We start from the raw sequence: 23,782 nt of genomic DNA, 5'->3' as shown, positions 1-23,782 counted from the left end.
TTTTTTTTTTTTTTTTTTTTTTTTTTTTTTTTTGCCCTAAACCCCAACAGAGCATCTGTTCCTCCAGTTTCTCCCAGGACATGCTTCCTCTTAGCACAAGACTGGGGTCAGAAAATTAGATCCAAAATAGACTTCTGAGTTCCTCTTCATCTATAAAACGGGCAGCAGAACTAGCCTATTAGGTCAAGGCACTGACTTTAGTGCTTGACTGACACTAGGCCTCAGACCATTAAGCCTGAGAATTGTTGGAGGAAGGGAGACCTAGCTATACTGGAAAGGCATCAAGGAAGACTTCCTAGAGGAGGAAGGACTGAAATGAGTAAGGGAAGACAGGAAGAACCAGCAAAGTATCCTGGCTTTATGTAAACTCTGGTAGAGAACTCCCAGGGCCCTCCAAGATCAAGAGGGAGACACAAGCAAACATTCACATTTATCCATTCCTTCAGCACATATTGATTGGGTGCCCTACTACACGCGCAAATGCAGGAGACACAGTGGTGACTAAAATAGATAAGGTCCTTGCCCTCATAGATCCCCAGTGATAGAATAAAAAACAAATGTCTAAATAAATAAATAAAGTTATTACACAGTATGTTAAGCACAAAGTAAGAGGGGAGGATTTGATAGACTAGAGTGATTTGCTGAGGGAGGAAGTGGCCTGAAGCCGTCTCTAAGAAGGTGATGAATAAGCTGATGAGAAGCCAACCACTGCAGGATGGGGGCAGGGTGTTCCAGGCTCAGCAAGCAGCAAGTGCAAAGGTCCTGCCTCAGGAACAAGTTTGGCTCGACCTTCCAGGGAACCTGGAGTGTGGTGAACACATGGACGGTGGTTTAAGATGCAGTGAGAGAAACGGTCAGGCTGCATGGTTGGAGCCTGCAAGCTGAGGGGAGAAGCCCGAGTTTGATTCCAAGTGTGCCAGAGGCCTCTGGAAGGCTTTTCAAAGGGTATGATGTGATCCAACAGGTTCTGGATGCATGTGGGGAGTGGACTGCAGGGGGAAGGAGCCCACAGAGAAGGCTTTTGTGGTTGTCCAGGCAAAAGATAAGTCACCTGCACCTGGCAGTGACGCTGGAGAGATAGACGGATGAAGGTATGTTCTGGCAAAAAGCAAATGTATGAGCCAGGGATGTAGCTCATTTCCTTCAGTAGCTCAGTGGAACCACACCTGCCTGGCAAGTGCAAGGTCTTGAGTTTGATCGTCGGTATCAGGAAAAGAAAAAAAAAGCAAATGTACATCCCTTCCCCTCGGATCTAGATTCCTTGCCTTGAGATGGTAAGTAATCCGTGGGTGGTGACATCAACTTCTCTCACCTTCCTTCCAAATTGAGTGGGCTTCCTGGAGGAAGCCCAAGAGAGGTTGCTTCGTGGTGAGGAAGAGCCTGAGACCTCTATCCAGTGTATGTTCCCCTGCTCTCTGGGCACAAAATCCCTCGACAGTTTGTAAATTATTTTCCAGTCTGTCACTTAATTTAATGTTCACAACAAGGAAGTAAATAAGGCTCAGAGAAGCAGAGAGACCACCCAGAGATACAGAAAGTCCAGGGCAAGGCTGGGTCATAAACCCATAAGCCCAGGATACCACCGTCTTTCCTTTCTGATCTTCACCCAGCAACCATGCTACAGGCAGAATGGCAAGTGCCGGCCCTGTCCTAGAGAAAGGGAAACTGAGGCCAGGGAGATTAGGTTGCATGTTCTGGGCAGGACTGTTTTAAGACCTTCGCGGGCTCAACATCTATCAGGCATATTAAAATGCAACCACATCAAACATCAAATGTAAATTATACATAACCAGATAAAAGCCAAATTGCAGTTGACTGGCTGACATTATGTTCTGTTTTGCAGACATTTAATTAAACATTTATTAATTTTGATTCTGCAGTTTTTCCCTATGTTTTGGAGCCAATTCTTTTTTTTCAGACTTTAAGTATTCTCTTAGGTCCGTGAACATCTCGCAGGTCCTTGGCAGTGAGCAGTTCATGCTGGCTGGAAAGAACTGCCAGTTTGGGTCATGTTGCCAAAAGGGGCTAAGTGAGGCAGAATCTGCCTTTCATCCTCAGGCCACAGTGAAATCTCTGCACTCCCTGTTGACCCCACCTGCCCAGGACTCAGGCCTCCTTTCTTCTCCACTCCTGTCCCTGTTCCTGGCCACAGCAGCCCTGAGCTGTGTGAGCCCTTTGTCTGCCGTGAGCGGGGAGCTGGCAGAGGAGAGGGCAGGAGTGGGTGGGGAGATGGGCAGGCAGCCGCCAGGTGGTAATGGATGCTGGCCTGGAGCCGGGGCCTCCCTCTTGCTGACCCGGCCCGGAAACAGATGGTCTTCCAGCCCCAGAGAAACTTCCAGGGTGTCACCCTCCCCCAACTCCCCAGGCCCTTTCACATTGGACCAGCTGGTCTCTCCTTCCTGTTCAAAGACAGAGCCGTGGAAGTGGAGGATGCGGGGAAAGGGCTGGGAAGGCAGAAAAGGTGGAGGCCAGGGAAGATGGCTATGTTCTGGGCCCCTCAGAACCTGAGGGGCCATCTTAGCCTCTCTCACAGCCCCCCACTTCTAGCCACTCCAGGTCTGTTTTCTGTCCCTCCTATGTCCCCAGCTCAGCCCTTGTCATTGCAGGCCTGGACCAAACCCCAGCTTCTCCTGGCTTCCTTCCAAGCCAGTCTCCAGAGCCAGGTTTCAGAGCTACTGAGCTGATAACATCACCTCTGATTCTGGGATGGAATTCAGATTTAAAATAAAATCCAAACTCTGCAGTCCAGATATTTTTAATGGTGCAGGGCTCAAACCCAGGGCCCTGTGCGTGGCCAAGGAAGTGTTCTACCTTAAGCTACACTGCCAGCCGCTCCATGTCCAGAATGTGCTGCACTTTACAGTTCTAGCCTTTTGTGCTTTTTCCTATTAAAGCCCTCCTGTCCAGGCCCAGCAAGCCACTGGCCATTGCCCTATGTCCTGTGCTCTCTTACCTCTGCACCTTTGTGTCAGCTAAGGATGCCCTTCCACCTCTTCGGTGCCTTCAAGTGCTGATCCCTGCTTTAAAAATGAGATCTTCCTCTAGGCTTCCCTGACTTTTCCCTGACCCTTGAGAGATACCCATCTCTGGGGACGGAGGATTTAGCTCAGTAGTTCCGTGCCCGCCTGGCAAGAGCAAGGTCCCGAGTTTGATCCCCAGTACAAAAACAAAACAAAACAAAACAAAAATCTAAGGGCTCCAAAGCATCGTGTAGTGTCTGTTTTGCCTCTTACCTGTCTCCTGTCCCTCCTGCCGTGAGACTGTGAGAAATGTGAGGGCACAAAACAGGTGGTTAAAATACACTTGCTATTGCATAAATAGCAAAGAACATTTCTGGCTGCAGAAATCATTATGTGGAAGGTGGGAGGGGGCCCAGAGAATGGAAGATAAAGGGACACAAATTTCTGCTCATCAGAAGAAACAAAATCCACATCCGGAGCTGCTCAGAAGCTGAGGGACTCACATCAGGAGGGAGGGAAGTGTGTAAGCAGTGAGTGTGAATGAAGAAGCTGGAAAGGGCTGAAGGAATTCCAGTGTGGAAAGGGAGAGTTGGATTGAGGGGCCTTTAATATTTCCCAAATCAGCTTTGAAGGGAACAGGCCCTTCCTCGTTTTTGGATGCCAAACCTGTAACATGTGGAGGGTGTGTCTACAGCATTGACTGGGGATGGGGAGGAAGGCTCTAAAGGAGGGGTTCCTAGCCGCATACCGTGGGGAGACTGTGGGCTCCAGAATATCATGTCTGAAAGGATTCCCAAGGCCATCAAGCTCATCCCTCTCATTGGCCAATGGAAACAAAGGCCCACAGACTGCCACACTGCTGCTAAGAGCAAGATACCCTTTTGAGGAAACGTGGTTTTAGCTGGTCCCATGGTACATCACCTCCTCCCTTGGGCTAACAGTACACTGTGACTACAGTTGGCCCCCTGGTTCCCAAATAACACACTGGAAATGTCAGTACTTCTCATCTGAGAATAGATTCCCCAAATCCCAGGCTCCCCAGTTTCAGATCCGGGCAGTAAGGTCACTAAATCTGTGTTGGGACTTCCCTGCCTGGTTTCCCGAGGAGGCCACTCTCAGAGAATTGCTGTATGATTTCAGCAAAGTGCCTGCCTGCCCCATGAATCTGAGTTTGGGAGGCTGGGGAAGGGGCAGAGTCTGTGGGCACAACAGCCAGAGAGCACCTGCTCTGCAGGAGAGGGGAAAGTGAACCCAGAGATCTGTGTGGACAGATGACATCTCATCCTCCATGGGTGCTGCACTTTATGATATGCAAACTAGTTTCCCATCTATTCAATCCTCACAGCTACTTTGCCAGAGACTAACTAGGGCTCGGGGAGAGTCTTGTTTAGTAAGTTAGAAGCAAAGTCAGGAAACGGACTCAGGACTCAGAGTTCCTCTCCTCTTCTGGCTGCTCCCCAGGTTACCAGCATTCTAGTCAACTCAGCAGACTTGCATAAGTTGCATTCATGCAGCCCACTGTGGACTGAGCAGCTACTGTACGAGTAGTACTGAAGGTGCACAGTTACTCAGTGTCCTGCAGCTCAGTTTGTGGAACTGCATGCATGATCAGGCAGTCCTAACCCACTGCAACGAGGCTTGGGGGAGGCTACTCCCGGTGGAAAGTAGATAGCAGCTTCCTGAAAGAAGTTCTTTAAAAGCAGAGCTTTGGAAGAAAAGCAAGACTTCTCCAGGTTTGGGGCTGGGGGGCTGGGGGACAGGGCAGGGTATTCCAGGAGGAGGGAGTAGCAGGTATAAAAGCTCAGCAGTATGAGAGGGCACTAAGGACCCTGGAATCTGTGCCCTGTGCAGAGTACCAGAAGCCACAAGATTTGTTGGTAGAAGTGTCAGAAGAGGAACCAGCAAGGTCTCAACTCCCTGGAGGAAGTAAGCTGCCTGTGCACTGAGTTGAGATCAGGGATAGGCCAAAAAGTGGCTGCTGCAGAACTGGAAGGGTTACTGAAGTAGTCCTGTGGGCAAAACCCTTTATGACTTGAGTATGAGGCAATGCACCCTAATGGTCAGAGTGTTGCCTGGGTTTGGGTTTGAATCCTGGTTCCACTGCTTCCTGCTGTGGTACCTTGAGCAAATGATAAGCTTCCTTGGGTCTCAGTTTCCTTTTCTACAAGATGGGGATGATAATAGAGCTGGTGTACGCCCTCTCTGGTGTCAGTCCCCCCCCCCCGCCAAGGCCAGCCCCCTAATGTCGGTGATAATGCTGTATCAAGGGCCTCCGCCCAGGAAGCTAACGAGCCGAGGCCTGCTCCCATCCACCCCCAGGTGATCCTTTCTGCCTGCCCATTTTACAGCTGCACGCGGAGGGACTCTCGCTGCGCTGGCAGCCCCGCTGGGGCGGGTGGAAGGGCGTGGTCTGAAGAGAGCCAGACGCTGAGCGCCGCGTGCCTCCCGCAGGTACTTGCACGCCCTGTACCTGGGCCTGCAGAGTCGCTGGCGTGGGGAACGGCTGCGGCGCCACTTCTACTGGCGGATGCTGTTCGAGAGCGCTGATGTGAGCATGTTGCGCCTGCTGGAGACCTTCCTGCGCAGCGCGCCGCAGCTGGTGCTGCAGCTCAGCCTGCTGGTGGACAAACGCGGGGAGCCCGACCTGCTGCCGGGTGAGCAGAGCCCCGCCCCGCTCCTCCCCGCCCTGCCCCTGCTGCGGGCCCTGGGGGAAGCCCTGCCCCTTCCCGCCCTCAGTGCCCCTGGCATACTTTAGGGAGCCCGCCGTCTACTCTCCCCACTCCAGGCCTGTCCCATGGCGCCTGTATCTGACCCTTCAACCTCTTGCCACCCCTCAGGCCCCCTGGTGCCTCCCACCTGCTTTCCCTCTTCTCCACTGCCAGGGCAAACCAGATCCCATGTCTGCCCTTCGCACCCTCAACACACTGCAGGCTGGTGTAGAAGTCCACTGCCCCATTCATTCCCCAGACTGTCCTGATCCCCGCCTGGGGGCCCTTCCCCACACATCCACCCTCTTGCCATTAGTTGGAAGGAACCAGTCCACTAGGGCTTCTGGGCCCCCTCCAAGGCTTATTCCCAGTCCCCTTTCCCTCGTCCCCTCTCCCACACTAGTCCTGTTCACCCCCACCTTGCACTTTCCATAACACTCCAGGCCAGCCCTCAGGGACACAGGAAAGCCACATTCCCTGTCTCTAGAGCACCTAGTGCTTTCCCCACCCAGACCCTGCCCAAACCACCTGCAGTTTCCCAAAAGACTACATCACCACCCCTCATGCCCCTTAGGAATCCCTCGCCTAAAACACAAGATCTCATATGAGATCTTCTCCCCACCCCTTAACTCTGCTCAGCTCTAGGTATCCTCCATACCCAGCCTCGTCCTGCTGGGCTGTATCTTCCAAGGTCCCTTCCTAGCACCTCCATGCCTTAATCACGACTCCCTCTTTACTTCCTCTTCCACTCCCAGTCCTGCACCTGAATTTCCCACCCACCCACAATGGCCCCTGAAACCTAATGACCCCAAACTAGAGTCTTAGACTTGACTCTTGTGGGGATCAAAATCACCCAACTTCCATCTCCCTTTTTATGCTCCTCCAACCAGAGAAGTAGCCGACCCCATCCTGCCTCACTTCGCCATCACGGCTCTTGAAGAGCCTGACCCTGGCCTTCTCCATACCTGTACTCCCCAACAGACTATTCCCTCACACCTCAGAACCTCCCCTCCTGCTCTCCCCAGACCCCCACCCAGACCCACCCTAACCCAGCCCACCCCACCCTCACCCTGTCTCTACAGCCCTCTCTACTTCCGCCTCCCTTGTGTCCCTGGCATGGACACTGGCCTCCTACCAGAAGGTGCTGCGGGACTCAAGGGATGACAAGCGGCCCCTGTCCTACAAGGGCGCTGTGGCCCAGGTGCTGTGGCACCTGTTCACCATTGCAGCCCGAAGCCTGGCCTTTGCCCTCTTTGCCAGTGTCTATAAACTCTATTTTGGCATTTTCATTGTGGCTCACTGGTGCGTCATGACCTTCTGGGTCATCCAGGGAGAGACTGACTTCTGCATGTCCAAGTGGGAGGAAATCATCTACAACATGGTGGTAGGCGTCATTTACATCTTCTGCTGGTTCAATGTCAAGGAGGGGCGTAGCCGCCGCCGCATGACCCTGTACTACTGCGTCACCCTGCTGGAGAATGCTGCGCTCACCGGCTTCTGGTACTCCAGCCGCAACTTTGACTTCCATTCACTCCTCTTGGTCTGCGTGGTGGCCTCCAGCTTCGCACTGGGCATATTCTTCATGTGCGTCTACTATTGTCTCCTGCACCCCAATGGGCCCATGCTGGGTCCCCAGGTGCCTGGCTGCATCTTCCCTGAGGCCCCTAGGCCCTGTGGCCCACCAGCGGATGCTGTCACAAGTCCCCCAAGGTCCCTGCCAAGGACTACAGGCACGGAACGGGATGGGGCCTCAATGGGGGGTGAGCGTGCAGGGACCCCCACGCCACCTGTCTTCCAGGTGCGGCCTGGCTTGCCTCCCACACCAGTAGCTCGGCCTGTGCGGACAGAGGTGCCTGTCATTCGGATTGACTTGCCTCGTAAGAAGTACCCAGCATGGGATGCTCATTTTATTGACCGCCGGCTCCGGAAGACCATTTTGGCACTGGAGTACTCCTCACCTGCCACACCCCGGTTGCAGTACCGGAGCATGGGGACTTCCCAGGAGCTGCTGGAATATGAGACCACGGTGTAGGCCACAGTCTTCCCCCAAAGGGGACAGATGTGGTGATCCCACATCAACCACAGTGTTGACCCAGAGTTTGAGGGCCACCGGGCTGTGGACCTGTTGGTCCAAGGATAGAGTGGCCCCATCGTTGGGTTCATTTAGGATTGGGGGCAGCCTTTCAGGGGAGGCCCCAGCCCCAGGTTCTGTTTTCAGTCCTGCGGCCCATTCCCTAAAGTCCACTGAACCAGGGCCCAGGGAGTTGACTGGTGCTACATTCTTCATGAGCTACCCCATTTTTATTGGGGCCTCCATATCATGTCTGATGCAGGGGCCGGTGCCCTTGCTCCTGCCTGGCATTGCCCACCTGTCACCCCTGGTGGACCTAGCAGAGGAAGGGTACTGTCGAGTCAATGGCCCAGGCCCTTTGCTCTCCAGCAGCTGTATGGAGTGGGCTGCCTCTGTGATGGGAGAGAATCTGAGGTGGAGGACACAGTGGGAGGTGGGGAGTGAGTTGGCACAGCTTGTGGACAGGGTTGGCATGTCCCGTAGGGTCTGAAGCAAGAGGGGACTTGAAGGAGGGAAAGCGGGTGGGGGTAGTTGGGTGGGGGCTGATGGTGCAGAGATGGATAGGAGAAGGAACCCTGAGGGCCCAGGCTGGCAGGAACATGGCAGGGTGAAGGATCTGCAATCCAGAGCAGAGAGAGTAAGGAACATGAGCTTCTCGAGAGACATGCTTTGCTGTGGACTGGTATGGATGACGTTCTAGACACCTCAGGTGAATTTTTCAAGAAGCCATTCTTTGTTCTAGATGAGCATCTGGAACATTTCTTCCAGATGAAGGTCTTGAACACAGCAGATAAAGTGTCTAGGAAGATACTCTGTCTGGGCTCAAATACACATGAGGTGGCAGCACATGTAACGGGAACTATTCTAGAGACATGCTTAGCTCTATACGAAGTTCAAGAACACATGGCTGATAAAATGTCCTAGGGAGCTGATGCTCTATATTCCACTAGGAGAGGTAAGGATATAGGAGCAAGGACACTGCTCCACTATGGGGGATACTAGAGTCCACTATTGTGGCTGAGGGGAATGGGGCCCTAGAACCCAGTGCAAATTAAACAGTCTAGGCCTGGTGCTGCAGTTCTAGACTTCTGGGACTTATGAGAGTTCTAGGTCCCTGTCCATCTTGGTCCACAGTCATCTTTCTAAAGAGGAAGCTGTCCCCAGAACTCAGCTATTTCAGTTGCCAGCTGCTTCTCAGCAGGAAAAATAATAGCTCTGGGGACATGACATGAATCCTGGCTCTCCACCACCCTGCAGATTAAGCTCTCTGGGGCAGTATCTGGGAAACTGACTTATATTGTCTCTGATCTGATAACCACCCAGGACTCGTGGTCCATTCCCATGGCCCGAGCATCCTGGGGTATGCATGGGACCACACATCCAGGGCTGCTCCCCTGAACCAGGGACCAGTCCCAGATGGGGTACAGGAGTGTGGCGGTGGGAAAATATGTGGTCCTATAGGTTGGAGGGATGGAGACTTTAGGCAGAAGATGGAACCCCTTCCCATTCCCCATAGCAGCTAAGGTGGGTTCCCCAGGAGGGGCCTGCAGGGGACTTTAGGGACAGATGCAGACCCTGGCTAGGGGCAAAGGAGGCCATGAGAATCCTACACTATGCAAATTAGAAGGGGTGCTTAGCCCTCCCTGCTCAGCTTCCCAAGTTGCAGATGGGAATCTGAGGCCCAGAGTGGCAACTGCTCTCAAGGCCCGAGATGGCTGGTTATTTCCATCAAATGGCGATAGGTGATGGATGTGCTAAGGGTGTGAGGAGGGGGCCATGCTCAGGAGGCAAAGAGGGCAGGACTGCACACACACACGCACATATGCACATGCACAAGCACGTCACATCTATGATACAAGTAACCCAGCCCCAGGCACCACCAGTGGCTACACAGAAAGCACCAGCCCAAGATGGTGCGTGTATTCCTCCTGCAACACAGAAAGCTTTTCCTGCTTCCTCTGCTTCTTTGATTCCTGAGAAGCCTCAGGAACTGAAGAGCAAGGAGTGGTCCTATCCCGAAGTAGGTCTACTCTGGTGGGCTCACCCATATTCCTCATTCTCTGCCCCAATTTATCTCCTGAGAACCAAGACCATGGTCAGTTACACACACATCATAGCCTTTGCACAATGAGCATCGCAGATGGGGCTCAAACCCAACTGCCTATTTCCCCAAAGCCAACTGCCAGGAATTTTTACCCCATGCTGTTTCCCTCACACTTTCCCCTTCTTTCAACATCCCAATCAGAGGTGTTGTCTTCCCATTCTACAGATGAGAAAACTGAAGCTCAACACAGTTACCTGATGGTCACCCTTGGCGAGTTATTTTACTCTCCAGGGTCCTGGAATGGCCCATCTGGCTGCCTCCTCCAGCTTCCCAGAAGGAAAAGTTAGAAATACCCTTCCTGAGATCTGGGGGTCCTTCACAGCTCTGGGAGCTCTAGGAGCTGGGGACCTGAGTGAGCTGGCAGTGCTAGTCATGCTTGAGGCTCAAAGGGGAATCACAGCCACATTTTTTTTAAACTCAATCCCACAAAACTTCCCTCAGGACCTCTGCATGTAAGAACATCTGAACACCAGAAAAGGTCAGGATCAAAGAGCCAGAGGAGAGGGTTGTGTTCACCTTTTGCTTCTTAGCCTTAGGAGACAGCTCAGCCTTCTGATCCTGAATTTCAGGACCCACCCTGTTCTTCCTGGCCTAAGGTCCCGCTCTCTGCTGACCTATCCCCTTGTTGCACTGGGATAGAGGAATCAGACTGCCAGAGGGGCCATCCCCTTGGAGCTGTTTCCTGTTCCTTTCTGTGACACAATCTACCTCAGCCTGTCTGTCTTCCCTGCCATAACCAGACCCCATGGGTTCTTCACTCCCCGTTCCCTGTCTCACCCCAGCCTAGATACTCGTTCCTTCTCAGAATCCCTATAAAGTCCCTGGTGTGAAAGAGGGCTCCAGAACCATAACCCAGAGGGGCTCTTGGGATTCCCTAAGCCGCCTGCCCTCCACACCCATTATACAGGAGAAACAGGCCTGGAGAGGGGCAAGCACTTGCCCAAGATCACACAGGAAATCGGTACCAGAGTTACAATTTTCCTGGGGATGTGACAGCTCTCATCAGATTTGTCTTAATTTTGCCAGGAACAGAAGAGAAGAGACACTCTGGTACCAAAGCACCAGGAGGCCCTGCCCTAGCATCTAATCCCAGGAGAACTGTCCCCATTTCCAGGGCAGACTTCTGTCTCCCTACTTCCTTGAGCTGCCACCCTTGAACTGACTCCATAGGCTGCTGACTGTTCTCCCCAACCTGTCTGGGCACCAAGCACCCTTTGTCATACATCCACACACTGACATAACATGTGCCTTGTAACAGCCACCCAGCTGAGCAACACAGGCCTCCATCCTCTCTAGCAAGGGCTCCCCAACAAGGGAGGCTTTCTTGGTCCCTTCCTCTCCTGTGTCTCATTCTTTTACTTACCCCAAAATTTCCTTACCCTCAACCAGCTCCCTGTGACACTTGTGTCTCCCTGGACTGAGAAAGCGAGGCCTAGGTCTCCAGGTAAGGACCAGGAAGCTGGGAATGTACAGGAAAGCGCTTGTCCGGCAGCCCCAAAGCCCCCTGAAGATCAAAATTCTTCAGATCCTGCCCGGAGACGTCAGGCATGGGGAGAAGGTCCTCTGAGGAAGGTTTGTGGCCTGCAAACTCAAATGTCTGCAGGAAATGCAAGCTAGGGAAGTAGAGGTATCAATGGGATGAGGGAGCCGTCTGGCAAACAAGACAGTGTGTGCCCTGCCCATTGGCACTAAAGTCCAGGTTTTTACAAACACATTGTGCTGGTCAAACTAAATACCCAGACTGGGGCCACCAGTTTGAAACCTTCAGTTCGACGATTCTGAGAAGCCCTGCAGAACCCAGAAACCTTTTGGAAAGTCAGGGACAGAGGCCTTGGCTTCCTCTGAGACTTCCAGCTTAACTACACTCCTGTCACCTGGCCATCTTAAACAAGGACCCCCCACCACTTCAGCTGAAAAGAAGCGGGAGTTTGGGGAATCCACAAAAAGCCTGGCTCCGGAACCACCAACTGGTAAGGGCTATGGTCCCACCCAGGGCCTCTGGGCAGCTTAGGGGCTGGAGTCTCTTTTTTGCAGTGAGGTGGTACTACTGGCGAGGAGAAACCTGCATCAGGTGAGGGGTAGAGTCTAGGCACAAGATGAAGGCTGAAAGGGGGACCCATTGTCCCCATGCTACGTTGGTCTCTGGGAACTGCTTCCGCCCCCACCCAAGCTGGGTACAGGTGGAGGAGAGCTGTCAGTCTCCATAATGAAGTGCTTTGTGATCTCAGTGGAAGAGACTGAGTGTGAAGTCACATGGGCAGCTATGGGGCCAGAACCCAAGTCCCTTCTCCCAGCCAAAGAGGTTTCTGAGACCCTAGGCTGGAGGGGGAAAGGAGACTAATCTACCATTCTGGTTTGAAAAGGATGTGACATTCCCAGTCCTTGGTTGGCAGGTAGGGGCAAGTAGAGGAAGGCAGCTGGAACGGAACACAGTGGGAGTCCTGGCCTGGTTGGGCTGCCAGAGCCTGCCTAGCACAAAAGCCTCTGGTGCACATAGGGAACTGCCTATCCTTAGCTCCCCCGCCCTCCCAACCTTCTCCTGACAAGAAAGCAGTCCTGTCCCCAGCAACCCTGGCCTTTATTCTATGCACAATCACTGTAAGGGTCTCCCGGGCCAGGCTGGAGGGATGGGGACCCAGGGACACTGCAATAATCTCAGAGTGAAGGGGATGCCGGGACAAAGAGAGGATAATGACAGAAGCAGGTGGGAAAAGGATGATCCCTCCATCCCCCAGTCACTTAAATTCCGTAATCCATTCAGTCCTACCGTGGCCTCCTGTCCTGCTTTCTTTCTGCCTGTCTGCATTGGGCTAAACTCCCAAACGTGGAGGGGCCTCAGGCAAACAGCCCACTGCAAGGATCAGGAACCATTCCTGGGGCCCCACTTACTCTTTTCACCCCTGATGATCCTGTGCTTAGGGAAATCCGTCTTTTCTCCCACGCGGGGCTCCCCTCTTGATGAAGGTTTCATTTTGCCACATTAAATCAAAATGAGATTCTGGTTGCAGTAAATGCTGCCAAGATCTCAGGTGAGCTTCCAGGGCTTGAGGGTGGGACGGTTCTGTATTCTATTGGTTACTCTCAAAAGCACTCATGGATGCCCATTCCTGCCTCCACAGACCCTCAGGCAGGCTCTGGCAGCTCAAGGTGTCCAGCATCGTATTTTATGGAAGGGGCAGGCCCAGAGACCGGAGACAGCCTGCCCAAGGTCTCACAGAAAGCTGATGGCAGGGTAGGACCAGAACCCAGGTCCTTCAGGAGAAAGTTCCACCAGAAGCCTCCCTGCCCCAGTTTTTCTCCAGGAATCACTAGCCATGCCTGAGGGGTTGATTTCCCTCTGTCAGCACAATTCCGGGTGATTCCCTTTATGTCCCTTCTTCCCTCCTTGATCAGCCCCCACCCTGCTCCTTCTGTTTCCTACTCCCAGTCCCACTTCCTGATATTTACATCTGTGCCATTCCTAGTCCCCTCACCCCCACTCGCCCTTCTGAGCTTCCCCCGGGAGCGGGAGGGGGCCCCAAGCTGTGGCTTCTGTACTAAGACTCTTTTGTACTCCACAAACTTTTTGTATATTTTTAATTTTGCTGCAACATGAGATATTAAAAGTCATTTCAGTACACGCTGCTTGTGTCCTATTGTTTTGGCTATTCTGGGTTGGGGAAGGATGGGTACTTTTACCACAATCTCTGTGGCTCCTTACAGTTGGTTGGGGGAGGGCAGTACATTAAGCAATTTCCTTGCTGATTGGATAAAATCTCCATCAATTATCCAGAACCCCAGGCCAGCATGTCTAGGGATTATCTCCAAACCCATTTTACAGGTAACAGGGAAAAAGAGAGGGTACAATTGAGAACATACTTGTCAAAGGTCACAGAATGAGTTCATGACACAATCAAGATTCCTAACTCCACTAAAACAAGTATGTACTGAGAGCCTACTATGTGCCAGATACAGTGAAACAGAAAGATAAAACAGGAGCTTATTTTGTAGAGGGCCTTGCCTCTAAGAAATCCTTCCCTCTGGGATTTGCACTCTAATCCAGTCATTCTCAAGCTTCTAAGAGCATCAAAAACTATTTGGAGGACAAGGGGAGCTTTCTTCAAATGCAGATTTCCATCTCCTTAACCAGAGTGCAGACAGAACATGCTGGGAAATCTACTTCAAAAGGTCTCCAGGAGACTTTGGTGTGAGGTAGTCTAAAGACTTCATTCCAAGGACCATTCCTTTAATGCATCCTTGCACAAATCTGATCATGATGTTTACTTGCTTTAGAACCTCCCATAGTTCCCCAGCTCTTTCAGGATAAAGGTCAACTCTTTTACCTGATGCTAACTTTTCCCAAGCTGGGTCCCAAATATCTCCTGAGCCTCACCTCCAGGAGTCCTGCCTGGCCCACTGAGCTTTTCCAAGCCCCTCATCTACCTGCTTCCATGACACTCTCCTGGTTGCCACCCAACAGCCTTTTTCACCATCTTTTCATGCAGAGAACCTCAGTTTCCTAGGGACCCCCTTCCAAGTACTCAGAATATGTTATCCTTAATTTGGCCTCAGGAGCAAAACCATAATTGACCTAAAACAATGGCTCTCAATATGTGGTCCACAGATCAGCAACACTATGGAACTTGTTAGAAATGCTGATGATCAGGCCCCAGCCCTACTGAATCAGCTAACGAATGGGTGGGGAGTGCCAACTTGTCTTTGACTTTTTCTTTTCTGGTACTGGGGATTGAACTCAGGACCTTGTGCTTGCCAGGCAGGTGTGGCACTCCTGAGCAGCAACCTGCCTGACAAGTTTTCCAAGTGATTATGATGCATGCCCAAGTAGGTGAAGCATTGATCTAAGATAATTCTCCTGACCAGATATTATGGGAGGGGGCAGGGGCCAAGTGTCTGCTGTACTATGCTCCCCTTCCTTCTATAAAGGAACTTTTAGCTATGCTTGTGGCCACTGAGATAAAAGACTACATTTCACAGCCTCTTTTGCAACTAGGTGGCATTTTCAACTGGCAGGACAAAGCTGTGTGGAGAGCACAAGGGGATGAGACATTTCTAGGCCTTTCGTTGCTGCCAGGGAGGAACCACATATGGTGGTGATGCAGCAAAATAGGTCATGACATGTGGAGTTCTCAGGGATAAAACTCAGGACCTTGCGCTTGCGACTTGCCAGACAGGCGGCAGCACCACTGAGCTAAATCTCCGACCCATGCCATACCTGTACTGTACTGTGCATGCCTCAGCTATTACGTGAAAAAAAAAGATAAATTTCTGTCATGTTTAAGGGTACTGTCATTTGGGTCTTTGTTACAATCAAATGTATCCTGGTTAATGCATCTGAACCATTGGCTCCCCAGGAGAGATCTTTTGAAGAGTCTCTGGAAAAGATTTTACTTCATGACAAAAAAGACACAAAAGAAGGCAGGCATGGTGGTACATGCCTGTGATCCCAGCTACTCAGGAGGCTGAGCCAAGAGGATCAAAAGTTGGCATTCAGCCTGGGCAATTTAGGAAAACCCCATCCCAAAATGAAAAGTTTACAAGGGGGTGGAGATGCAGCTTAGTGCTCCCTGAATTCAATCCCCAGTATTCAAAAAAAAAAAAAAAAAAGAGGGGAATCTCTCAGTCTCATCTTGCTGGATGGCTTCATGTCTGTTTTTCCCATGGTGGCTACAGCCATTTTGCCGGCTGTATTAGTTTGCTAGGGCTGCCATAACAAAACCCACAGACAAGGGCTTGAAGCAATAGAAATTTGTCTTCTCACAATTCTGGAGTCTAGAAGTCCAAGTCCAAGGTGTGGGAGGGTTGACTTCTCCTGAGGCCCCTCTCATGAGCTTGTAGCCCACTGTCTTCTCTTCCTGCTGCATCCTCACATGGTCTTCCTACCAGTTGCCCCTGATGTCTCTATGCCCACATTTTCTCTTCTTCCAAGGGTGAGATTAGGACCACCCTCGAGGCACCTGAATTTAATAAACTCTTGAAAGGCCCAACCTCAATACATTTTGGGGTCCTGGGGGTTAAGTGCTTCAGCACATAAGGGGGGGGCACAATTCAGCCCACAACACCAGCAAAGTAGAAAAGTATGAGGAACTCGATGCCACTGTTCAACTGCTCAGTTACCCAGCCCAGAAAGCCCTTGTTCTGGGACTTCTTGTCACTAGCAATAATAATGCTCCTTCCTGTCTGGTCCCCTTTGTGTGGACTGCCAGTTCCTTGCTGCCAGAAGCATCACATCAGGCACCAGGTATTTGCTCAAGCTGTTCCCTCAGCCTTACTTCCCTTCCCTTCCAGGGCTTGGCTGGAATGCCTCAGGCTGGAGGAGTGGCTCCTGCTTCTGCTTTTCGACACACGCAGCTTGCCTTACAGTGGAGTTCTTTGCTGTGTGTGTCTTTCTCTAAGCAGTCAGGGTTGGCATATGTATCACTGCTGGCCCTGCTGCCCTGTTCCCTTCTCCTGCCCAGGGCAGGCATTGATAATCAATCCTTTCTTCCTGCTGGGAGCAGGTTTGCTTTTTATAATCCTCGACACAGCTCTCTAGGCAACCCTGTCAATCAATTGGAGGTGAGTCCTATCTGCCATAGTTGTCTCTGAAAACGGGGACTTTATTTGGCTCACCTTGTTTTTGATTCACAAGCTAGTTTTAATAATATATATTATCACTGTATGCTCCTCTTCACATTTAATCCCCGTAGCAGCCTTCTGAGGCAGGCGTCATCATTATCCTGCTTTTGACACAGGAGGGCTCTGAGGTTCTGAGAGATGAGGTAACTTGTGTTCAAGGTCATTTATATTCAGCCATAGGTCCCCCATCTCCGACCACTTCCAGTGACAATTACCACGCACTTCATCTGTTCATGGCTCTAGTGTGGGCACTGCAGAGAATAGTTAACTCTCTCTAGTGGCATTTGAAGCACTTCTGGTCTTAGCTGGTATTCCCAGCAGTTCAGAAACGTTCTGTCAAGGAATAATATAAAGTCCCATTTCATAGACTGGGAAACTGAACCCCAGGAGAGGATAGGGCTTACAAAAGCTAGCCATGGGAGTGCCAGAGTAAGAGAACGTCTTTGATGCCTGTTGCCACTCTGACGGTGGGGATTCTGGACCGGCCCAAGGGGTAGAAGGTGAGTTTGATGTAAAGAATAGAATCAGGGATTGGCCCACACATCCCTGCCTCTTCCTGTTGACCTGGCAGGGTGAGTGCAGACCTCACTTCCTGCTGTTGGAAGGTGACAATCAGGATGTAGAGGAGCAGGGGGAAGAGGTCGGGAGAGCTGGTATTAAGCAGGGGCCATTTCCCCCCAATCTCCTGTAGCTCCCACATCCAGAGGCAGCAGGGATCACACATATGCTTTCAAAAACAATGCAGCACAGCTCAGTGCCCCGACACCTGCACATTACACTTTCCAGCTGCTTTCTTGTCTGTGTTTTTGTGTCTTCCTTGCCGTATTTTGAATAGCAGGAAAGAGCTTTGGGGACTATGGATCCTATTGGGAAGGTAATACTGTGGCAAAATGAGGTTTCAATAAAAAGCCTGGAGCAAGGTGTGGTGGTACACACCTATCATCCCAACACTTGGGAGGCTGAGGCAGGAGGCCAGCTGTGCATTCAAAGTCACCCTGAACTACATAGTGAGTACAAGGCCAGCCTAAACTACATGGTGAAACTCTGTAAATAAATAAATAAGCAACTGGCCAGGGTCATATAGCAAAGGCATTCCAGAACCTGAGCCTTCAGAACCCAAGTGTCAGGGCATGGTATGGCTGGACCACCAAGAACCTTTCTAAGTGTCCTAGTTGGAGAATGCAGAAGGTGCAGATTCTAGAAGTAAGGGACACTAGATTTCAGATCCAGACCAGCCAAAACACCCAGGTCCTCTTACATACTCTGTGACCTTAATGAGCTAGGCTCCATGCTTAAATCTGAGTTTTGAAAATCTGTGTATGGGGGCCAGGGCAGGATTTAGCTTAGGGATGAGGATTTAACTTGGTGGCACTGCTTGGCAAGCGCAGGTCCTGAGTTCGATTCCCCGTACCAAAAAAACCAAAAAAAAACCAAAAAACCAAAATCTGTATACGGGGCCAGGTATGGCAGCACACATCTGTAATCCCAGCTCTTAGGAGACTGAGGCAGGAGGATCACCATGAGTTTGAGGCCAGCCTGGGTACACAGTGAGTTCAAGACCAGCCTGGACTACATGGCAAGACTATGTCTCCAAAAAAAACCAGAATAATCTGTGTGGTAGGAATAACGGTACCCCAAGGTACCATTCCAAGGTAAGGAATGAGACAAAATATGTACAGTGCCTGGTACAGAACCACAAAAGAAGCCTTGCCTTCCTAACATTCTCTCAAGAGACAGTAAAACAGCCCATGAGCCATAGAAAAGTAAATAGCTAGTGCGCGTGTGTGCTTGTGTATGTGTTTGTGTATAGGGCTGTGTGTGTGTGTGTGTGTGTGTGTGTGTGTGTGTGTGTGTGCTTGTGGTTCTGGGGACTAAACACATGCTAGACAAGTGTTCTTCCACTAAGGTACACCTCTACCCCTAATAGTTAAAATTTACTGAGTAATTCATCTGTGCCAGGAGCTCCTCTGTATGCATTTAATCCTTAGAAAGTCACCCTGAAGTCAAACTCGTATTAGCTCTCTTTATAGATGGGGAAACTGAAACATCAGTGCTTAAGGAAATCGCCCAAGGTTATAACCCTGGTAAGTGGCAAAGCCTTGATTCAAACTCAGGCAGCCAGTTTCCGAAGCCCACACACACTGTCTCTGAATAGCAATGGTGAATTGTTTTAAATCTTGCTTGGACATGGTACTCTATACCCACTCTCATTCATTTCTTTCCACAGCAGCCCAGAGAAGGAGGAGTGGGCTACTCCCTATTTAGAGAGGGGAAGGGGCAATAGGCTCTGAGAGGGGAAGTGACTTTCCTGGCCAAGGTCATATAACAAGGTCAGTGGCAGAATTGGGTTTGGAACTTGAAATTTTCGAAATTTGGATTCCAAACACAGGGGTCCCTTCCCCAGCCTGTCCCAGTGGCTAAGCCCCCTGGACGGCTTCCCTTCTGGCTGGAGGCCTGGGCCTCCACCTTTGGCTTCAGGGGAGCCATGTCCTCCACCTCCCTTCCCCACTGTCACACAGGCGGGAGGGGCAGGAACTCCAGTGCTGGTGGAGTTTCCGACCAGGCAGGAAAAAGAACAAAGGAACAGGGTGGGGGGTGGCGAGGGTGGCAGGAGAACAGGGGACGCTTCACCATGGAGTATGAAGTCAAGAAAGGGAAGAAGGTAGGTGGGAGTTTGAGCGGGACGCAGGGCAGAGGAGTGTTCCTGAAGCTGGGGAAAGGGGCTCTTAGGGGTGGGGTGACGGGTGGCATAGGTGGGGCCTTCCTCCTTACTTCCTCTCTACCCCAGCAGCCAGGCCTCTGGGCTCTGAACTCCCTGACTTGTTTCTCCACTCTTGGTGGCCTCTGCCATCCCTGGACAGACAGAAAGACAGAGAGACAGGGACTTCCCCAGGAAACTTGCTTCTCTAGTTTTCCTGAAGTTTCCCTCCTGTAGCTTCTCAGACAGAGGGACACACGGACACCCAGCAGACCCATCCTCCTGCTCCCCTGCACTCCAGCTCAGGCAACTCTGTGCTCGGAGGCAGCCTATCTCATCTTGGGTCTCCTGACTGCTCCCCATCTTTGTACAGAACTAGTTCTTAAGGCCTCTGCTGGGAGCCATCCCCTCACTCCTCCAAGATCCACCCTGCCCTGACTCTGAGAAGTTTTCTAACCTGCCTCTCTGGCTGCGTCACAGAACCCCTCACATTCCAACTTCCCCCACTCCACCCACACAGAGCCCTCATTCCCCAAGAACCCTGGCTCAGGGGCCTCCTAAAAGGTGCCTGTGTGGATCACGATGCACTCAGGAGGGAGCCAGGGCATGTGTGTGCCCTTTTTGCTCTGTTCTTCTGGTAGGCACTTGCTGAGCACCTGTCGTGTGCCAGGAAGTGTGCCAGGGGCTGGTGACGATGCGGTGGTGAGCAAAGTCGAATAAGGTCCCTGCTCCTTCCCCAGAGCTCACAGTCTAATAGGGAGAACAACTTTTTTTTTTAAGGCAGTGAGGGGTAGAATGTAGCTCAGTGGTACACCCCCTGCCTGGCAAGCACAAGATCATGAGTTTGATCCCTGGTACAGGGGAGGGGGCAATGAATGAAGTAATGTAAAACTGCATAAAAGACCTCACAGTCTTTTATCTCACATTTATCATGAACCCTGGAGGCAAGGCCAGGGTCCAGTTCAGGCCCTGAATCCCAGCACCCAGCCCAGGGCCAAGCCACACAGGCATGAATAAATATTCACTGAAAGAATGAATACAGGCACTTGTGGATTTGTGTATAGTGTATTTACTTGAACTAGAATGTGAGCTCCTAAAAGACAGGGGTGATGTTTTGTTCACCTTGTCTTATTGTGAGGCTAAAAAAAAATCGTGCCACAGATTTTATATATGTGCTCAGAGGTGGGCTGCCGCTGAAATCACCTAAGGAGCCTTTAAGAGTTGTGAAGGCTGGATCCCAGTTCCAGAACTCCTGATTTGCTTTGTTGGTCTAGGGTACATCCTAGGCACCTGGAGTTTTAGAGGCTGTCCAATCAAGTAATTCCAGCATGCAGCCAGAGTGGGGAGCAGCTGCTTGTTTCTCATACTTGGGCTCACATCAGAATCACCCAGAGGGTTTATTAAATCCTGATCACTGAGCCCTACCTCCAGAGTTTCGGGTTCAGAGGATCTGGGATAGAGCCTGGGAATCTACATTTTGCTCAGCTTCACTGTGCTGCTGTTAATCCAGGAAGCACACACTGAAAACAGCTGCCCTAGAGCAGTGCTCAGACTTTCACCAGAGATTTAGATTCTCTGCGCTGGGCCCCGATAATATGCACCTCCAATCTTGATCCTGGCCATTTTTATGCAGGTGCCCCTGGCGTGGACTTAAATCACTTATTTCTAACTTTTAGGAAAACACAGAGAATAGCTTAACGAATAGCTATGTACCCATCACTGAGCAACACTGACTTTTTCTATACTTGCCCCAGTCTGGACCCATTCCCTTACCCTGATTGTCACCAGGTGTTAAGCATGGAGATTTGGGGCTGGATTGCACAGAGTGGGCTACTAGTCCCATCACTATTAGCTTCTCAGCTAACTCTATTTCCGGGACCTAACGTTTCCCAAAGGCACCCCTTTTACAGAGTAAAGAGAGCTAAGTTAGGTCATGTCAGTAGAACAGTGACCATGGCAAGTGCTCAACAAAGTCAGTGCTGTTATTACTGTTATCCCTTCTGTTGTCCCCAGGGCTTTGTGTCCCCCATCCGAAGGCTGGTGTTCCCCAAAGCTGCACGCCGGGCAGCCTTTCGCAATAGTGTGAGTCGTCGGCCCCTGCACTCGATGCCCCTTTATCCCCCTGACTATCTCATCGACCCCCAGATTCTGCTATGTGACTACCTGGAGAAAGAGGTCAAGGTAAGTGTGGGATAAGAAGGGGTTGGGTGAGGCCTGTGCTCCGCATTGACCCCTTAGCAGCCTGGTCTCACACAGGATTGGCTATGGCCCTTGGGAAACAGGCCTGGGTTCATGTCAGCCTCACCCCTGCTTTTGTCACCCCTCCTTCCTCTGAGCCTCACTGTTCTCATCTCAGCATGGGGTCAACACCTGTCCCTATGGGTTATGAATGGGACAGTGTTCTGTGTAGTGAAAAAGCTCTGCTTCCCCATAAGATTTTACTGCAGTGAGCTTGTTACTCTGGCAGTGTCCAGGTTAAGAACAAGCCACAGAGGACTCTGATCCCCCAAGGACTTCTATGTCAGGAACATCTTGGAGGGGCAGTGGGGGACCCTCACTAGCCAAGGAAGGTTGTTATGGGATGGGATTGTCAGATTTAGCAAACAATGGGCCACTAGTTTTAAATTTGAATTTGAGTACTTCTTAGCATAACTATGTCCCAAATATTGCACAGAACTAAAAGTTCTAAAAATTTCAAAGCTAAATTATTGTTTATTGGCAATTCAAATTAAACTGGCATCCTGTATTTTATCTGGCAACCTAGAGGGAGAAACTAACAAATCTATTTAAAATTTGGGGACTGAGACTTCATGAAGAATATGAAGAAGAGAAAAAGTTTGGTGGAATTCACCTACACGATTATAACTACAAGTAATGAAGAAAGTTAATTCTCATATTGAATAACATTTAAATTATAATGTTAGGTTACAACTAAGAATGAATGAAGAATTAATATATTGATTTGAAGCACCATTTTTCTGACAAAATGAAATACTAATTCAATACCTTCTTTCCTTTCCCTTTGACTTCTGCAAGGAGATCTTCGTGCTCATGAGCTGCAGTCCATTTGAAAGCATTCTACCCCTGAGTCTTTTCTATCTTGAGAGGAGGTTTCACAAAGTTGCCCAGGCTGGCCTCAAATCCTGATATTCCTGCCTCAGCCTCCCAAGTAGCTGGCACTAGAGGCATAGCATAAGCCACCGTACCCAGCTGGGGTCAGTCCTGTCAAACTACGGCAGAGGCAAGGGTATTTCAGTGGTAGAACATTTGCTTAGCATGCACAAGGCCTTACTGGGAACTGAACCCAGGGCTTTCTTACTGAGCTACATCCCTAGCCCTTTGCATTTTGAGGGGACAAATTTCAGTAAGTCACTAAATTGCTCAGACTGGTCTTGAACTTGTGATCCTCCTGCTTCAGTCTCCCAGAGAGCTGGGATTAACAAATGTGTGCAACCGCACCTACCCTTGGGCAAATTTTTTAGTCACCCAGTGTTGCAGGTCTTCATCCTTAAAGAGGGTGAGTGGATATACTTACATAAAGCCCTCAGAACTGTGCCTGGCTTCTGCTGTAATCAGTAAGTTATCATCAGATTGTTATGAATTCAGATATTTCTATCTCAGCCTGTCTCACTGCATCATTCAGGAGGCCAGGGTCTTCCGTGGCTTCAAGGTGACTCTGTGTCCCTCACTCATTCATTTCTCACCCAGTTCCTAGGCCACCTCACCTGGGTGACTTCCTCACTGAACCCCTCCAGCCGGGATGAGCTCCTGCAGCTGCTGGACAAGGCCCGGGTGAGGCTCTGGGGAGAGAGGGCAGAGGACAGGGTCCCGTCATCCCCTTCTTTTCCCACCCACGCCTCCCACCCGGGGCTCAGGAGACCCGACCCACCCCGCAGCAGCTGAAGGAGCTGCCACTGAAGACCACTGCGGAGCAGGACAGCATCCTGAGCCTGTCGGCCCGGTGCCTGCTGCTCACCTGGCGCGACAATGAGGAGCTCATCCTGCGCATCCCCACGCACGAGATCGCCGCCGCCTCCTACCTTCAGGACGACGCGCTGCACCTGCTGGTGCTTAAGACCGGTGGGCAGCGGTGGGGCCTGGCGGGGCGGGGCGGCCTGCAGCAAGGGGTACGGGGCGAGGAAAGAAGAGGGGGTGATGAAAGACCGGGCCTCACTACCCTGAGACCAGGGGCAGGGTCACGCCGCAGCAAGCCGGGGGCGGGTCTGAGGAGAGTGGGAATGCTCAAACCAGAAACGCGGTCTGAATTAAAGACACTCGGGGAGAGGACGTCCTGCTCACCACCAAAGTCAGAAGGCAGGGCTGAGGCTAGGAGCCCCGACGTGGGACCAAAGTAATAGCCGTAGCCGGGGTGGAGTCTGAGGCCCGGGGCGGAGCTTGAAATTACGATCGCAGGTGGGAACCCGAAGGGCTGCACAACTTGGAAGCCGGGGTGCGCGGACAGGTCGAGGCCGGGGCAGCAGGACCCCAGGGCGGCTGCCAGGAGGCGCGGAGTCCACCCGGTGGCCTCGGGAGAGGTTTCTGTACTGCTTCCTCCTGCGGTTGACGCCCCCACCCTGTCCCTCGTAGGTCTGGGCGTGGACCCGGTGCCGGCGGGCGTGGACGCCA

The 23,782-nt window shown here is 51.4% G+C and overlaps 2 protein-coding genes across 2 annotated transcripts in view; both read left to right on the top strand.

Moving 5' to 3' along the window:
* The window catches only part of Xkr7 (XK related 7), a gene marked incomplete at its 5' end in the record, with an annotated part of 29,269 nt that extends 15,835 nt beyond the window's left edge, over positions 1 to 13,434 (top strand). The window contains 2 exons of the mRNA XM_010628499.2: positions 5,412 to 5,614; positions 6,751 to 13,434. Coding sequence (XP_010626801.1) covers positions 5,412 to 5,614; positions 6,751 to 7,700 — 1,153 coding nt within the window. The remainder of the gene's footprint in view (positions 1 to 5,411; positions 5,615 to 6,750) is intronic.
* A 5,610-nt stretch (positions 13,435 to 19,044) lies between these two features.
* Ccm2l (CCM2 like scaffold protein) overlaps positions 19,045 to 23,782 on the top strand; it is a 15,157-nt gene continuing 10,419 nt past the window's right edge. Inside the window, exons 1-5 of the mRNA XM_019208068.2 lie at positions 19,045 to 19,120; positions 21,170 to 21,337; positions 22,865 to 22,948; positions 23,053 to 23,236; positions 23,744 to 23,778. Coding sequence (XP_019063613.1) covers positions 19,091 to 19,120; positions 21,170 to 21,337; positions 22,865 to 22,948; positions 23,053 to 23,236; positions 23,744 to 23,778 — 501 coding nt within the window. The 5' untranslated portion in view covers positions 19,045 to 19,090. The remainder of the gene's footprint in view (positions 19,121 to 21,169; positions 21,338 to 22,864; positions 22,949 to 23,052; positions 23,237 to 23,743; positions 23,779 to 23,782) is intronic.

This window comes from Fukomys damarensis, unplaced genomic scaffold (assembly GCF_012274545.1).
Source record: "Fukomys damarensis isolate Sample0158 unplaced genomic scaffold, DMR_v1.0_HiC HiC_scaffold_22, whole genome shotgun sequence".
Classification (NCBI taxonomy): Eukaryota; Metazoa; Chordata; class Mammalia; order Rodentia; family Bathyergidae; genus Fukomys; species Fukomys damarensis.
The sequence above is the reverse complement of the archived record's forward strand: the minus strand, read 5'-3'. Positions and strand labels throughout refer to the sequence as shown.